The sequence below is a fragment of the Hordeum vulgare genome, chromosome 5H, assembly GCF_904849725.1.
Source record: "Hordeum vulgare subsp. vulgare chromosome 5H, MorexV3_pseudomolecules_assembly, whole genome shotgun sequence".
NCBI classification, from domain to species: domain Eukaryota; kingdom Viridiplantae; phylum Streptophyta; class Magnoliopsida; order Poales; family Poaceae; genus Hordeum; species Hordeum vulgare.
Genome location: NC_058522.1, coordinates 574,486,613 through 574,504,559, shown reverse-complemented (window position 1 = coordinate 574,504,559; position 17,947 = coordinate 574,486,613). Strand labels below are relative to the sequence as shown.

Below are 17,947 nucleotides of genomic sequence, written 5' to 3'. Positions count from 1 at the left end.
AGCGATGCATACTGTTGTTGCTACTAGTACAGCCTTGTTGTGCAGCACAAGTGGCGGCATACACACGCGCAAAGCAAAGCTAAAAGTTTGACAGCGAACAAAGTTATTCCGGCAGCGTCTTCACCTGTGTGATGCGAGTAAAAAGCGGTTGGGCAAAAAGGAGTTTCGCATATTTATCTTTTCTATCCATTTCATTCACCTCCAAAGAAAAGTAGTGTATTACTCTTTCTGTATCTAAATTATTTAGGTATAATACATGCGTATGTCTTGTACGCATGTGAATAAAAAGGAAAAAGAAAACGGACATTCTTTTATTTATTTATTTTTCTCCAAAGGAAGAAAGGAAGAAAGAAAAGCAGCACCCATCTGAAAAAAGAAAAGAAAAAGGGAAGCGCTGCTTGTGTGTAGGATTAAAAGGAAAACGGGCATATTGGGCAGGAAATGGGAAATAAAAAAGAGCGGCAGTTGCCAGCCGCCTACTAAACAAACCCCATACCCAACCCGCACGCCCACACCACGAGAAGAGATCAAGAGAGAACAACACGTTAGTAGCAGCACGAACCAACACGACCCATCCCCCTGCCCCGCCCCGTCCGTCCGTCCACCGGAGGAGAGAGAGAGAGAGAGAGAGAGCGCGGTGCACAAGGGCCAGCGACAGCCAGCAACGGAACAAAGGGGCACGGCAACCCAGGCCAGACTCCAGAGAGAGGAGACGGTTGCCCAGAAGGAAGAAGAGGGAGGAACCACCCAACGGCACGCACACACCCTCCTCGCCACCCGAGGACGAGGCGACGGCTCGGCCATCCATGGCGGCGTGCGCCTGACCGGGCCACAGGATAGGCTACGTCCCGCCGGAGATGAAGGTCTCCACCAAGGAGCAGCAGCAGAGGCCGGAGGCGGGGAAGGAGGGGGCCATGGACTCTGGAGCAGCGAAGCGGGAGGATGAGGAGGAGGAGGAGGCGGCGCGGCCCGCCGGGGAGGGGGGCACGGTGGTGGTGGGCGTGCGGGCGGACGCCGAGAGCCGGGCGCTGCTCACGTGGGCCTTCGTCAATGCCGTCGCCGCAGGGGACCGCGTCGTCGCCGTCCACGTCGTCCTCGCCTCCGCCGCCGAGGCCGCCGCCGCCGTCGACTTCGACGGCATGCTCGCCGTCTACGAGGGATTCTGCAACCTCAAGCAGGTCCGTCACCCTCGCCGCTCCCTTCTTTTCTTCCCCCCTTTCAGTTCAACTCTTGCTTGCTTGCTGCGTGCGCTGTCAAACAAAGTTGGATGGGAGTTGGTCGCCATTGGCCAGCAACCAAGCATGTGAACCCCCTCCCTTCCGGCCTCCCCCACTTTACTGCTCGCCCGCCATTAATTGCTCCATCTCTTGTACTGTAGTAGTACTACTGCACGAGCATACCAATTTCGAGCCCGATTTACAGTGGGCGCGGCTCGGCAGTTTGGATTTCAACGACTTTTTTCTTCCGTGATTCTCCCGCTTGCTGCGCCAAAATGCTATCTTCTCGCCCGATTTTCCGGCTTCAGCAACAGATTCTTCACGCCAAGTTGGATTCTTGGGCCCCTTGTTCATCCACCATTTTCTGGATCTATTATCAAGCAGCAGCAGTAGTAGTATTCTAATCAGATCCTTTTGACCCATGCCGCAAAGATTCTGTTTTTTTACTCTTCATTCTCATGGATTTACTTCTGCAATCCTGCCGATTTGTTCCCCCATACCAAACCGCACCAGAATTTTGCTCCCCCATCCGATGCGGTTACCACAGTGATTGTCAATTTGCAACCCGCTAACTGCCATGTGATGATGAACAGATCAATCTGAAGGTGAAGATTTGCAAGGGCGCGTCGGTGCGCAAGGCGCTGGTTCGAGAGGCCACGCTGTTCGGGGCATCCAAGCTCGTCCTGGGCATCACCAAGAGGAAGCGCACCATCGGGTAAGCACCCCCACCATCAAGGAAGCATCGGATCCTCGGTGCTTGCCACTATCAAATTCCTCAACTTTTTGCTCCCAATCATTACCACCCACTCTTGCTGTTGTTCTAACTTTTGCTTCGGATCCATTCGCCAGGTCCTCGCTGTCCGTCGCCAAGTACTGCGCGAAGAAGCTGCCCGCAAAGTGCGCGGTGCTCGCCGTCAATGGCGGCAAGATCGTCTACCGGAGAGAGTCGAATGTCCACTCCGGCAAGGTGTCGGCGGAGGTTCCTGGCTGTGGTGACGATGAGATGTACTGCGTTTTGCCGTTCGGTGCCCGTCAGCAGGGTAAAGAAGAGAGCGAGTTCCCTTGTGATGAACCGAGCAAAGGTGGCCGCGCCGATGATGAGGAACATCATGATGTTGGTGCGAAGGGCAGTCAGCCAGAGGACGTCGTCGCTGAAGAGCAGCAGCCATCGAGTGTGGAACCTGCTGAGTTGTCGACGGTTCAGGTTCAGATTGAAGCAGCAGATCCTGCTGACAGGGACAAAGAGTCACCAATGGACCAGAAAGATGCAGTCGCCGATCTGCCAGGCGAGGGTGCAAGTGTGCTGTACTGTGTGTTGCCGGAGAGGAATGACCATTCAGTTGCAAGTACTTCGAGTCGGCGGGAAAGTGACTCGACCGAGCCGCCAGCCGAGGGGGATGGGGATCTGTACTGCTTATTGCCCCCAAGAAATGGAAATTCAGGCAGGAGCAACAGTGATTCTAAGCGTTCAACTTCAGGTCACAAAGATGATGGTGATCTGTTCTGCCGGCTGTCAAAGAATGGTGGACATTCAGGTGGGAGTTCCGGGGGATCCAAGCGTTCTGTTGGTGTAAGAAGTGTGTTTAGGGCCATCAGGCGGAGCAGTAGTTTCTCCAGTGATATTCCATTGAGCTTCGAAACATCAGCTGACAAGAGGGATGGCTCGGTTTCCATGGGTGCCACCGAACATTCTTCTTCTGCCATATCTACGGAACCTGAGGATTTGCAAAAGGAAACACCCACCAGTTCTCCAATGTCTCTGAGAAGGATGATAGAAGGAAGGTCTGACCGCTGTCGTCTGCGAAGGAGAATCTTCCACCATGAAAGAACCTCATCTTTTGAGTGGGCCAAAGTGTCCATGGTTCAATGGGCGATGAGGCTCCCAAGCCGTTACAGTTCCGTGCACCCGGACAACAAATCCTTGAAATCTGATGCAAGTCCAAGGTTGCACGGTGGTTCAGAATCTGATTCCACTTCCGCTGTTGAGCCAGAATCTGTATTTTCTTTCTCTTTGTATGATGTGGCATGGCCTCCCAGTGAACTGGGATCTCTTCAAGAAGAGTATTCTTCAGTCTGTAGGCTATTTAGTTACGAGGAGCTGAAACTTGCTACATCAAACTTCTCACCAGGTAAATTTATTCGACATCTGCATTCCTATGTTATACATGTTTGTTTCAGCGAAACTGGAAGCCAATTTTCATTCGCTAATACAGATATGTTTTCTGCGAAACTGAAAGCTAATCTTCTTTTGCAGATATGTTGATTGGGAAGGGAGGAACTAGCCACGTTTACAAGGCACAGTTAAATGATGGCACTTTGTATGCTGCAAAGATTCTGAAACCTTCAGTTGATGCACTTCAGGAGTTTATTACGGAGATTGAGACTGTAACCAGCTTGCAGAATGAGAATATTGTCTCACTAAGGGGATTCAGCTTTGACAACTACTTCCTTGTGTTGGTGTATGATTACATGCACCAGGGAAGCTTAGACAAAGCACTTCATGGTAAGCATCATGATGAAATATGTGACCTATTCAATCCCCCAACCTCTTGGGAAGTAGCCTAATTTTCTGTTACTGTTCTTCAGGCAAGTGTGAGTATAGCCTTAGCTGGGAAAAGAGAAATAAGATCGCAATCCACATTGCAAAGGCACTTGAATTTCTGCATCATGGTGGTGTCGCCTATTCCGTGATTCATGGAGATGTTAAATCTGCAAACATCCTCCTCTCAGAGGATTTCGAGGCCCAGGTATAAATAAATATTCAGAGATCTGTTTGCAAGTACCAAGACCAAACAAGACTTATTTTCCGCTCTACCTTTTTCTGCAGTAACTACTTTTAAAACTTTTAAAAAAATATTGTCATGCAAGTGGCTTAATGCGTAAGCAGTGATGAATTTCGGTTAACACGTAACTTGTGAAATTCTGATCCGCTTGTGACATCGTCTCTGTTCTTAAAATTTCAGCTGTGTGATTTTGGGTTGGCAAAGAAGGTGTCAGCTTCAACCCCCCACCTAACATGCACTGACATCACAGGAACTTTTGGGTTAGTATCATCTCTGATCTATGGTTGTTGTCACTTTTATGTTTTATGAAATGTGAAGTGTCTAAGCAAATCACCTGTTGCGACAGGTACATGGCACCTGAATATTTTTCGCACGGGAAGGTGAACAAGAAAATCGATGTGTATGCATTTGGCGTGGTACTGCTGGAGATTATTTCAGGGAGAAAACCCATTATAACAGGCTGTGCGAAGGGCCAGGAAAGCCTGGTTGGATGGGTGAGTGCCCCCTCACTCGATTTATGTGCCTAGCTGGTTCATCTCAGCAGTAACATGCTCTGGGAACAAGATACTAGTTGCACATTCACATATGATGATATTAAAATGGCACTATACTGTTGCTGCACTTGCTCTCTTTGTTGACTTCATGCTCACTCTTGCAGTTCAGAAGTAAGATCTGCTTTCCCTTTTCCTAATTCTCTGGTTCTTGCTTTCATTTCAGGCAAGGCCACTACTATCAAGTGGGGAGATCAAGCAGCTGGTGGATTCTGCTCTGGGGAACGACTACGACTGCGATGAGATGGAGAGGATGACGCTCGCCGCCTCGCTGTGCACGAGGACATCTTCTGATTCCAGACCCGAAACGCAGCTAGTAAGAACGCATAAAACAAAACACTACCAATATCTCATGAAAACCATTGGGGCCCCAGATATCTGCCTTGGCTAAACTTTCTCCATGCGAACCCAGGTCCTGAAACTGCTGGAGGGGGACGACGAGACGGTCCAGTGGGCGAGGTCGCAGATGTGCGCGGGCTCCGACGTGTCGGACGAGGAGGCCATGACCCCGCGCTCCAATATGCAGTCCCACCTGAACCTGGCGCTGCTGGGCGTGGACGAGGAGGACGACACGCTGTCGCGGTGCAGCACCGAGCGGACCGCTGACACCTCCGCGGACGGCGGGTACTGGAGCCGGTCCTCGAGCTTCGACTAGGCGATCCGGCCAGCCGTCTGTGGTCTCTGTACAGTTCCTGACGATTATTGCCGATTGGTTGGAGTGGGTAATTGCTGCAGTTGAGGCATCTCGCGTCTGGGTGCGATTCTTTGGTGGGTGCTTGGCTTGGCTTGCTCTTGTAGGAAGGATTCTTGAGTGGAGGCTTGGCTTGGGTTGTTCCTCTGCTCATGTGTGTGTGCAGGGAGAGAGATGTCTGATGCTGTTGTTGATGCTGATTGAATTGAATTAGGAGTTGCTTTTGTAGCTTTGTAGTAGCAGTTGTAGATGTATCTAACCTTTGCTGGCTAGCCTTGGGTGGCAGCACATTCTACGATTATTATGAATGTATGTATGGTTTCGTGGTGCATCAAGATGGAATGGAATCGTTTCGTCAGAAGTCTGAACCTTTTGCTTTTGTGTTGTCGTTGATGCCTTCTCCTTGGATGCCATCTTGGACAATCTATCTATCATTCAGGCAACAACAGTACCTACTCTGTCCCTCTCTCTGTGTCTGACACTGAAGATGCTAGTACCAAATCTGAGTTGAAGTTTTCAGACAAGGGCAGTTCACTATAGTGCAAACTGCAAAGTCTTTTGAGTTTTGCTTCGGACACCCCCCAAGAAAAGTCTACAGATATGGATGCATATTAAGGGTGGAGATTAGAAGATGCCGCTTCATATTAGTAGATTGAGCTGTATGTGTTGTGGGTGGTTGAGTACTCGCAGGTGTGAGATGTTTGCTAGTAGCATGTGGAGCATGCATTGCATGGGGTTGGATGGGGACACCAGACCAGATCTGGTTTGTTTAACTGGTGGCAGCGACGTCGCTACAGTCACCGGATCGCACGAGGTGTCCTACCATCAGCCAGTGTGGTATGGACACTGACGCCATTGCCATGGCCGCTGCTGGTCCATGGTCGGCCGGGGTTGATGAGCACGCTGCTTTCTGGTCCCGGCCAGGCGACTCCTCATGCTGTTGCTCGTGTGTGTGTTGAGACTTTTGTTGATTACATATGTCGTTTGTTTGCATGCGAGATTTGTAATGAATAAATGAATTAATACCACTTATTGTACATAAACCTGTACTCCAGGGAACATATTCATACAACAACTTACAAGAAATCCCATAAAAGTGCCCCCCCTTAATAACTCTAATGCGCGCCCTCCCCCCTCCCCTCTTCTGTAAAAAGAAAATTGTAAGAGCATGGTTAATAGTACAGTCGACATCCAGTTATCTGAAATTGCCACATCACCTAGAGCCGACCTAATAGGCTGGTAGTACAATAGTTAGTCATAGTAGAATACTATATATCATTATTAACGTGGCCGACCTTTTGTCTCACAAAATATGTTGAAGCTCGTGCTACAGCCTGCTACAAGTTTACATCCCGCTTCTCTTCTCTTTCGAGCGAGGAATTCAATCATGTGTGGTAAACTGAACCTTGTGTAGTCCGGAGTATGCATTTTTAGGATTTTTTTCATGATTTCTATTTGTTGTAGGACGTTTATTGTAAAAAGACTATGTAGTTAATGGACTACACAACTCATGTGTGGCTTCACCACTGATCCTTATAGCCCGCTCACGTTATCTTATTGTACAACTGGATGACGTAGGCGAGGTATAAGAGATGCCACATTAGATATTTATGAGTTGGAGCAAAGGGAAGAAAAACAGGATGTAAATTAGTAGCCAACTATAGCACGAGCTCCAAGAATCGTTGTGAGAGAAGAAGGTGAGCCAAGTACCAATAAAGTTATAAGTCCTTATAGCTAACAATTGTATGGGTAGGCTTTTGGTTGTTTATAAGTGACATGACTACTAGATAGAGCCAACAGTTGGCTCTATTATTAACCATGCTCTAATGCGACAACAAGTTCATACAATTTCGTCTGACTCGGTACGCGTGGCACGCCACAACGACATGGGTAGGGCCATCACTATAGTTATGCAATAAACCCCCTGAATACCCAAAAATTTATGCAAGCAACATCGCCCGAATTGAAAATTTTGAAAATGATCTTGTAATCAATTCTATTCCTATGGAGACCTCACAACCCTGCACAAACCCCCACCTCTTCGTCTTCTCCTCGGCGTCTCTGAATCGACCCAGGGGTGGTGCCGTGTTGGAGCTCGACACCGGCGGTCGAGGGTGGACCTCCTTTTACCGCAATCCATGGCCAAGTATGGGATGCAACGAATCAATGGTCTTCTGGTGCAATTGGAAACTCCTTATACCGCACGACTCTGGTTATGTTTTGGAAGCATCGATGATCAAATGACCCTCCTTGATGTTTTAGACCAAAAAATATGTGTTTTCTGTTGTGGATAAGTACTAGTACTCGGAGGAGCTGATAGTAGATCTTGGTTTTGGGGATTGAGGGTAGGGTTTGAAGAAGAATTGGGGGGATTTGATGGCGGAGCGAAGTCCTATGTGTTAGAAGTTGCTATAGTAGTATGGTAGAAGAGTTTTATAAGTAGTACGTTAGGGAAGTTTGATAACTACCGTGTTAGGATCCATATTGTAGCCACATTTACAGATCTACAGAAAGTTGTGATCAGTTTTGTTTAGAAAGTAAGGCAATGCTAGTTTGCAAAGTAAATAATAATGCAGGGACTATGTTTCATTCTTGCATTTCATTTGTTTGCATGTCATTTCATTTGCTATTAACTTAGTAATCCATATATATGTATGATAGTAAGTAGAGAAAATTAATATCTTGTTTTCTTATGTGAACAAGGAACATGCACACATCGTTGCAGTTGTGACCTTTTAGTATACTACATAAATACCTTTCTAAGAGCGTTTTGTGCATTGAACCTAAATTGAAACATTTTTTGTTGTCACTCTATCTTAGGTGCACTACACCAAAACGAAGGTGGTTTTATGTAATCCTGACCGCTAATATGACAACTGAAGGGTCATTTGGAGTGAATTGAAGGACTCATTCAAGTGTCAGATTAGCACCGACGGCGTTGTTGATTCTTCGATGACAAGACTCATCTACTCATAGATCAATACATTAGCGCTTCATTGAATTTGTAACACTAAACATTTGGACATGTATGTATGAAATGCACTGCACTTTCGTTGTATGTGCCTATGTATTGTGCATACTCATAACTTGTGCCTTAGTGCATCTCCGGGTTTCACTGCTAGCATGCAATGAACGCTGTGTTTCATCATCACTAAACAACCAACCAGTCAACAATGAATACCATGACAGGCGGGTCAGTTGGCCCATATGTGATGATGAAATCATCATTGCCCGAAGGCACCGACGGGCCACTCGCGCGTTAGTCATAATAGTATTTGTCGGCAAGTGCTATTCGGTTCTATAATAGTTTCAATTACACAAATAAAAGAGGGGATTTTAGCGTTCAAATGATTTCTACCAATGAATGCAACACATGTACCCATGTTAGTAGTGATGCAGTTTGGTAATTACCTGCAATCCATTTATTAATATGATCTATACATGTCCACAACATGTGTTTAGCACACTATAGGATACCCCCGCACACTGCATCCGGGATTGGTTGGTATTCTTTATTGATAACATGAGAACTAAAACTAAAAATACGTATGTCTTATTATATTTGATTGTGTGTAGTTATAGCAATACTTATTGAATATAAGTGGAATAATTGAATGGAAAACTTTATCCCATGGATGATTGAATGTTATGTGGTTGGTCTTTTTCCATGCATGAGTGCATGTTGATGCGAGTTTTTTCTCATTCATAGTTGTATGGTGCGATGGCATACTTGCATGTTCAGATGAATTAGCTAGGGGGGTGACTTTCTTAGGTATATATAATATTGTTGGGGAACGTCGCATGGGAAACAAAAATTTTCCTACGCGCACGAAGACCTATCATGGTGATGTCCATCTACGAGAGGGGATGAGTGATCTACGTACCCTTGTAGATCGTACAGCAGAAGCGTTAGAGAACGCGGTTGATGTAGTGGAACGTCCTCACGTCCCTCGATCCGCCCCGCGAACAATCCCGCGATCAGTCCCACGATCTAGTACCAAACGGACGGCACCTCCGCGTTCAGCACACGTACAGCTCGACGATGATCTCGGCCTTCTTCATCCAGCAAGAGAGACGGAGAGGTAGAAGAGTTCTCCGGCAGCGTGACGGCGCTCCGGAGGTTGGTGATGATCTCGTCTCAGCAGGGCTCCGCCCGAGCTCCGCAGAAACGCGATCTAGAGGAAAAACTATGGAGGTATGTGGTCGGGCAGCCGTGAGAAAGTCGTCTCAAATCTGCCCTAAAAGCTCCATATATATAGGAGGAGGGAGGGGGACCTTGCCTTGGGGTCCAAGGGACCCTCAAGGGGTCGGCCGAGCCAAGGGGGGGAGGACTCCCCCCCCCAAACCGAGTTGGACTTGGTTTGGTGGGAGGAGTCCCCCTCCCTTCCCACTTCTTCCCTCTTTTTTTTTCTTTTCCTTTGATTTCTTTCTCTTGGCGCATAGGCCCCCTTGGGGCTGTCCCACCAGCCCACTAAGGGCTGGTGTGTCTCCCCAAAGCCTATGGGCTTCCCCGGGGTGGGTTGCCCCCCCCCAGTGAACTCCCGGAACCCATTCGTCATTCCCGGTACATTCCCGGTAACTCCGAAAACCTTCCGGTAATCAAATGAGGTCATCCTATATATCAATCTTCGTTTCCGGACCATTCCGGAAACCCTCGTGACGTCCATGATCTCATCCGGGACTCCGAACAACATTTGGTAACCAACCATATAACTCAAATACGCATAAAACAACGTCGAACCTTAAGTGTGCAGACCCTGCGGGTTCGAGAACTATGTAGACATGACCCGAGAGGTTCCTCGGTCAATATCCAATAGCGGGACCTGGATGCCCATATTGGATCCTACATATTCTACGAAGATCTTATCGTTTGAACCTCAGTGCCAAGGATTCGTATAATCCCGTATGTCATTCCCTTTGTCCTTCGGTATGTTACTTGCCCGAGATTCGATCGTCAGTATCCGAATACCTATTTCAATCTCGTTTACCGGCAAGTCTCTTTACTCGTTCCGTAATACAAGATCCCGCAACTTACACTAAGTTACATTGCTTGCAAGGCTTGTGTGTGATGTTGTATTACCGAGTGGGCCCCGAGATACCTCTCCGTCACACGGAGTGACAAATCCCAGTCTTGATCCATACTAACTCAACTAACACCTTCGGAGATACCTGTAGAGCATCTTTATAGTCACCCAGTTACGTTGCGACGTTTGATACACACAAAGCATTCCTCCGGTGTCAGTGAGTTATATGATCTCATGGTCATAGGAATAAATACTTGACACGCAGAAAACAGTAGCAACAAAATGACATGATCAACATGCTACGTCTATTAGTTTGGGTCTAGTCCATCACGTGATTCTCCCAATGACGTGATCCAGTTATCAAGCAACAACACCTTGTTCATAATCAGAAGACACTGACTATCATCGATCAACTGGCTAGCCAACTAGAGGCATGCTAGGGACGGTGTTTTGTCTATGTATCCACACATGTAAATGAGTCTTCATTCAATACAATTATAACATGGATAATAAACTATTATCTTGATACAGGAATTATAATAATAACTATACATTTATTATTGCCTCTAGGGCATAATTCCAACAGTCTCCCACTTGCACTAGAGTCAATAATCTAGCCCTCACATCACCATGTGAATTACATTGTAATAAATCTAACACCCATACAGTTCTGGTGTCGATCATGTTTTGGCCGTGGAAGAGGTTTAGTCAGCGGGTCTGCTACATTCAGATCCGTGTGCACCTTGCATATATTTACGTCCTCCTCCTCGACGTAGTCGCAGATGAGGTTGAAGCGTCGTTTGATGTGTCTGGTCTTCTTGTAAAACCTTGGTTCCTTTGCTAAGGCAATGGCACCAGTGTTGTCACAAAGCAAGGTTATTGGATCCAGTGCACTTGGCACTACTCCAAGATCCGTCATGAACTGCTTCATCCAGACACCCTCCTTAGCCGCCTCTGAGGCAGCCATGTACTCCGCTTCACATGTAGAATCTGCTACGACGCTTTGCTTGGAACTGCACCAGCTTACTGCACCCTCATTAAGAATAAATACGTATCCGGTTTGCGACTTAGAGTCGTCCGGATCTGTGTCAAAGCTTGCATCGACGTAACCTTTTACGGCGAGCTCTTCGTCACCTCCATACACGAGAAACATCTCCTTAGTCCTTTTCAGGTACTTCAGGATATTCTTGACCGCCGTCCAGTGATCCACTCCTGGATTACTCTGGAACCTACCTGCCATACTTATGGCCAGGCTAACATACGGTCTAGTGCACAGCATTGCATACATGATAGAGCCTATGGCTGAAGCATAGGGGACGGAGCGCATATGCTCTCTATCTTCATCAGTTGCTGGGCACTGAGTCTTACTCAATCTCGTACCTTGTAAAACTGGCAAGAACCCTTTCTTGGACTGTTCCATTTTGAACCTCTTCAAAACTTTATCAAGGTATGTGCTTTGTGAAAGTCCTATCAGGCGTTTCGATCTATCCCTATAGATCTTAATGCCTAGAATGTAAGCAGCTTCTTCTAGGTCCTTCATAGAGAAACTTTTATTCAAGTAACCTTTTATGCTCTCCAAAAGCTCTACGTTGTTTCCAATCAGTAATATGTCATCCACATATAATATTAGAAACGCCACAGAGCTCCCACTCACTTTCTTGTAAATACAAGATTCTCCAACCACTTGTATAAACCCAAATGCTTTGATCACCTCATCAAAGCGTTTGTTCCAACTCCGAGATGCTTGCACCAGTCCATAAATGGATCGCTGGAGCTTGCACACCTTGTCAGCATTTTTAGGATCAACAAAACCTTCGGGTTGCATCATATACAACTCTTCCTTAAGGAAACCGTTAAGGAACGCCGTTTTGACATCCATCTGCCAGATTTCATAATCGAAAAATGCAGCTATTGCTAACATGATTCTGACGGACTTAAGCATCGCTACGGGTGAGAAGGTCTCATCGTAGTCAACTCCTGGAACTTGTGAAAAACCCTTTGCCACAAGTCGAGCTTTATAAACGGTCACATTACCGTCAGCGTCCGTCTTCTTCTTAAAGATCCATTTGTTCTGAATAGCCTTGCGGCCCTCAGGTAGTATCTCCAAAGTCCACACTTTGTTCTCATACATGGATCCTATCTCGGATTTCATGGCTTCTAGCCATTTGTTGGAATCTGGGCCCACCATTGCTTCTTCATAATTTGCAGGTTCATTGTTGTCTAACAACATGATTGACAAGACGGGATTACCGTACCACTCTGGAGCAGCGCGTGATCTCGTCGACCTGCGTGGTTCAACAGAAACTTGAACTGGAGTTTCATGATCATCATCATTAACTTCCTCCTCAACCGGCGTCGCAACGACAGAGGTTTCCCTTTGCCCTTCGCCACCATTTAGAGGGATGAGAGGTTCGACAACCTCGTCAAGTTCTATCTTCCTCCCACTCAATTCTCTCGAGAGAAACTCCTTCTCGAGAAAAGTTCCGTTCTTAGCAACAAACACTTTGCCCTCGGTTTTGAGATAGAAGGTGTACCCAACTGTCTCTTTTGGGTAACCTATGAAGACGCACTTTTCCGCTTTGGGTTCCAGCTTTTCAGGATGAAGCTTTTTAACATAAGCATCACATCCCCAAACTTTAAGAAACGACAACTTTGGCCTTTTGCCATACCACAGTTCGTATGGTGTCGTCTCAACGGATTTCGATGGTGCCCTATTTAAAGTGAATGCAGCTGTTTCTAATGCATAACCCCAAAATGATAATGGCAAATCAGTAAGAGACATCATAGATCGCACCATCTCTAACAAAGTACGATTACGACGTTCGGACACACCATTACGCTGTGGTGTTCCAGGCGGTGTTAACTGCGAAACAATTCCACATTGTCTTAAGTGAGTACCAAACTCGAAACTCAGATATTCACCCCCATGATCAGACCGTAGGAACTTGATCTTCTTGTTACGATGATTTTCCACTTCACTCTGAAATTGCTTGAACTTTTCAAATGTTTCAGACTTGTGCTTCATCAAGTAGACATAACCATATCTACTTAAATCGTCAGTGAAGGTGAGGAAATAACGATATCCGCCGCGTGCCTCTACGCTCATTGGACCACACACATCGGTATGTATGATTTCCAACAAGTCACTTGCACGCTCCATTGTTCCGGAGAACGGAATCTTAGTCATCTTGCCCATGAGGCATGGTTCGCACGTGTCAAGTGAATCAAAGTCAAGTGACTCCAAAAGTCCATCAGCATGGAGTTTCTTCATGCGCTTTACACCAATATGACCTAGGCGGCAGTGCCACAAAAATATGGCGCTATCATTGTTTACTCTAACTCTTTTGGTCTCAATGTTATGTATATGCGTATTGCTATCAAGATTCAATATGAACAACCCTCTCACATTCGGTGCATGACCATAAAAGATGTTACTCATAGAAATAGAACAACCATTATTCTCAGACTTAAAAGAGTAACCGTCTCGCAATAAACAAGATCCAGATATAATGTTCATGCTCAACGCAGGCACTAAATAACAATGATTTAAGTTCACCACTAATCCCGATGGTAGTTGAAGTGACACTGTGCCGACGGCGATTGCATCAACCTTGGAACCGTTTCCTACGCGCATCGTCACTTCGTCTTTCGCCAGCCTTCGTCTATTCCGCAGTTCCTGCTTCGAGTTGCAAATGTGAGCAACAGAACCGGTATCAAATACCCAGGCACTACTACGAGAGCCGGTTAAGTACACATCAATAACATGTATATCAAATATACCTGATTTTTCTTTGCCCGCCTTCTTATCTGCCAGATACTTGGGGCAATTGCGCTTCCAGTGACCCATACCCTTGCGATAGAAGCACTCTGTTTCAGGCTTAGGTCTAGCCTTGGGTTTCTTCGGCGGATTGGCAACAAGCTTGCCGCTCTTCTTCGAATTGCCCTTCTTGCCTTTGACGTTTCTCTTGAAACTAGTGGTCTTGCTCACCATCAACACTTGATGCTCTTTACGGAGTTTAGACTCTGCGACTTTCAGCATCGCAAACAACTCGCCGGGAGACTTGTTCATCCCTTGCATGTTGTAGTTCAACACAAAGCCTTTATAGCTTGGCGGCAGTGATTGAAGGATTCTGTCAGTGATAGCTTCTTGCGGCAGTTCAATCCCCAGTTCAGCTAGACGGTTTGAGTACCCAGACATTTTGAGCACATGTTCACTGACAGACGAGTTTTCCTCCATCTTGCAAGCATAGAATTTATCGGAGGTCTCATACCTCTCGATCCGGGCGTTCTTCTGAAAGATAAACTTCAACTCTTGGAACATCTCAAATGCTCCATGACGCTCAAAGCGACGTTGAAGTCCCGGTTCTAAGCCATACAAGACTGCACATTGAACTATTGAGTAGTCCTCCTTACGTGCTAACCAAGCGTTCTTAACATCCTGATCAGCCGTAGCGGGTGGTTCATCTCCTAGCGCAGCATTAAGGACATAATCCTTCTTTCCAGCTTGTAAGATTAGCTTAAGATTATGAGCCCAGTCTACAAAGTTGCTTCCATCATCTTTCAACTTAGCTTTCTCTAGGAACGTATTAAAATTCAGGATGACACTTGCGTGAGCCATGATCTACAACACAAATATATTCAAAGTGGACTTAGACTATGTTCAAGATAATTAGAGTTCAACTTAATCAAATTATATGCTAAACTCCCACTCAAAAAGTACATCTCTCTAGTCATTTGAGTGGTTCATGATCCACTTACACTATCCCAAGTCCGATCATCACGTGAGTTGAGTGTAGTTTCAGTGGTAAGCATCCCTATGCTAATCATATCAACTATATGATTCATGATCGACCTTTCGGTCTCATGTGTTCCGAGGCCATGTCTGCACATGCTAGGCTCGTCAAGCTTAACCCGAGTGTTCCGCGTGCGCAACTGTTTTGCACCCGTTGTATATGAACGTTGAGTCTATCACACCCGATCATCACTTGGTGTCTCGAAACGACGAACTGTAGCAACGGTGCACAGTCGGGGAGAACACAATTTCGTCTTGAAATTTTAGTGAGAGATCACCTCATAATGCTACCGTCGTTCTAAGCAAAATAAGGTGCATAAAAGGATTAACATCACATGCAATTCATAAGTGACATGATATGGCCATCATCACGTGCTTCTTGATCTCCATCACCAAAGCACCGGCACGATCTTCTTGTCACCGGCGCCACACCATGATCATCCATCAATGTGTTGCCATCGTGGTTGTCGTGCTACTTATGCTATTACTACTATAGCTACATCCTAGCAAAATAGTAAACGCATCTGCAAGCACATATGTTAGTATAAAGACAACCCTATGGCTCCTGCCGGTTGCCGTACCATCGACGTGCAAGTCGATATTTCTATTACAACATGATCATCTCATACATCCAATATATCACATCACATCGTTGGCCATATCACATCACAATCATACCCTGCAAAAACAAGTTAGACGTCCTCTAATTTTGTTGTTGCAAGTTTTACGTGGTGACCAAGGGTATCTAGTAGGATCGCATCTTACTTACGCAAACACCACAACGGAGATATATGAGTTGCTATTTAACCTCATCCAAGGACCTCCTCGGTCAAATCCGATTCAACTAAAGTTGGAGAAACCGACACTTGCCAGTCATCTTTGAGCAAAGGGGGTTACTCGTAACAATGAAACCAGTCTCTCGTAAGCGTAGGAGTAATGTCGGTCCAAGCCGCTTCAATCCAACAATACCGCGGAATCAAGAAAAGACTAAGGAGGGCAGCAAAACGCACATCACCGCCCACAAAACCTTTTGTGTTCTACTCAAGAAGACATCTACGCATGAACCTAGCTCATGATGCCACTGTTGGGGAACGTCGCATGGGAAACAAAAAATTTCCTACGCGCGCGAAGACCTATCATGGTGATGTCCATCTACGAGAGGGGATGAGTGATCTACGTACCCTTGTAGATCGTACAGCAGAAGCGTTAGAGAACGCGGTTGATGTAGTGGAACGTCCTCACGTCCCTCGATCCGCCCCGCGAACAATCCCGCGATCAGTCCCACGATCTAGTACCGAACGGACGGCACCTCCGCGTTCAGCACACGTACAGCTCGACGATGATCTCGGCCTTCTTGATCCAGCAAGAGAGACGGAGAGGTAGAAGAGTTCTCCGGCAGCGTGACGGCGCTCCGGAGGTTGGTGATGATCTCGTCTCAGCAGGGCTCCGCCCGAGCTCCGCAGAAACGCGATCTAGAGGAAAAACTATGGAGGTATGTGGTCGGGCAGCCGTGAGAAAGTCGTCTCAAATCTGCCCTAAAAGCTCCATATATATAGGAGGAGGGAGGGGGACCTTGCCTTGGGGTCCAAGGGACCCTCAAGGGGTCGGCCGAGCCAAGGGGGGGAGGACTCCCCCCCAAACCGAGTTGGACTTGGTTTGGTGGGAGGAGTCCCCCTCCCTTCCCACTTCTTCCCTCTTTTTTTTTTCTTTTCCTTTGATTTCTTTCTCTTGGCGCATAGGCCCCCTTGGGGCTGTCCCACCAGCCCACTAAGGGCTGGTGTGTCTCCCCAAAGCCTATGGGCTTCCCCGGGGTGGGTTGCCCCCCCAGTGAACTCCCGGAACCCATTCGTCATTCCCGGTAACTCCGAAAACCTTCCGGTAATCAAATGAGGTCATCCTATATATCAATCTTCGTTTCCGGACCATTCCGGAAACCCTCGTGACGTCCGTGATCTCATCCGGGACTCCGAACAACATTCGGTAACCAACCATATAACTCAAATACGCATAAAACAACGTCGAACCTTAAGTGTGCAGACCCTGCGGGTTCGAGAACTATGTAGACATGACCCAAGAGGTTCCTCGGTCAATATCCAATAGCGGGACCTGGATGCCCATATTGGATCCTACATATTCTACGAAGATCTTATCGTTTGGACCTCAGTGTCAAGGATTCGTATAATCCCGTATGTCATTCCCTTTGTCCTTCGGTATGTTACTTGCCCGAGATTCGATCGTCAGTATCCGAATACCTATTTCAATCTCGTTTACCGGCAAGTCTCTTTACTCGTTCCGTAATACAAGATCCCGTAACTTACACTAAGTTACATTGCTTGCAAGGCTTGTGTGTGATGTTGTATTACCGAGTGGGCCCCGAGATACCTCTCCGTCACACGGAGTGACAAATCCCAGTCTTGATCCATACTAACTCAACTAACACCTTCGGAGATACCTGTAGAGCATCTTTATAGTCACTCAGTTACGTTGCGACGTTTGATACACACAAAGCATTCCTCCGGTGTCAGTGAGTTATATGATCTCATGGTCATAGGAATAAATACTTGACACGCAGAAAACAGTAGCAACAAAATGACACGATCAACATGCTACGTCTATTAGTTTGGGTCTAGTCCATCACGTGATTCTCCCAATGACGTGATCCAGTTATCAAGCAACAACACCTTGTTCATAATCAGAAGACACTGACTATCATCGATCAACTGGCTAGCCAACTAGAGGCATGCTAGGGACGGTGTTTTGTCTATGTATCCACACATGTAAATGAGTCTTCATTCAATACAATTATAGCATGGATAATAAACTATTATCTTGATACAGGAATTATAATAATAACTATACATTTATTATTGCCTCTAGGGCATAATTCCA

The 17,947-nt window shown here is 46.5% G+C and overlaps 1 protein-coding gene across 1 annotated transcript; it reads left to right on the top strand.

The window, feature by feature from the left end:
- The first annotated feature begins 506 nt into the window (after positions 1-506).
- Positions 507-5,610, top strand: LOC123394983 (proline-rich receptor-like protein kinase PERK4). The gene is made up of 9 exons (XM_045089891.1): positions 507-1,178; positions 1,811-1,932; positions 2,067-3,346; positions 3,472-3,720; positions 3,804-3,964; positions 4,181-4,260; positions 4,347-4,494; positions 4,718-4,867; positions 4,964-5,610. The coding sequence occupies exons 1-9, from the start codon at positions 858-860 to the stop codon at positions 5,204-5,206; spliced, it is 2,754 nt and encodes a 917-aa protein (XP_044945826.1). The 5' UTR covers positions 507-857; the 3' UTR covers positions 5,207-5,610.
- Positions 5,611-17,947: the final 12,337 nt, after the last annotated feature.

Coding starts and splice junctions, on each gene's coding strand:
- LOC123394983 (XM_045089891.1), top strand. CDS start 858: ATGAAGGTCTCCACCAAGGAGCAGCAGCAGAGGCCGGAGGCGGGGAAG. Junction 1,933..2,066: donor AAGAGGAAGCGCACCATCGG/GTAAGCACCCCC, acceptor TCCATTCGCCAG/GTCCTCGCTGTCCGTCGCCA. Junction 3,965..4,180: donor CAGAGGATTTCGAGGCCCAG/GTATAAATAAAT, acceptor TTAAAATTTCAG/CTGTGTGATTTTGGGTTGGC.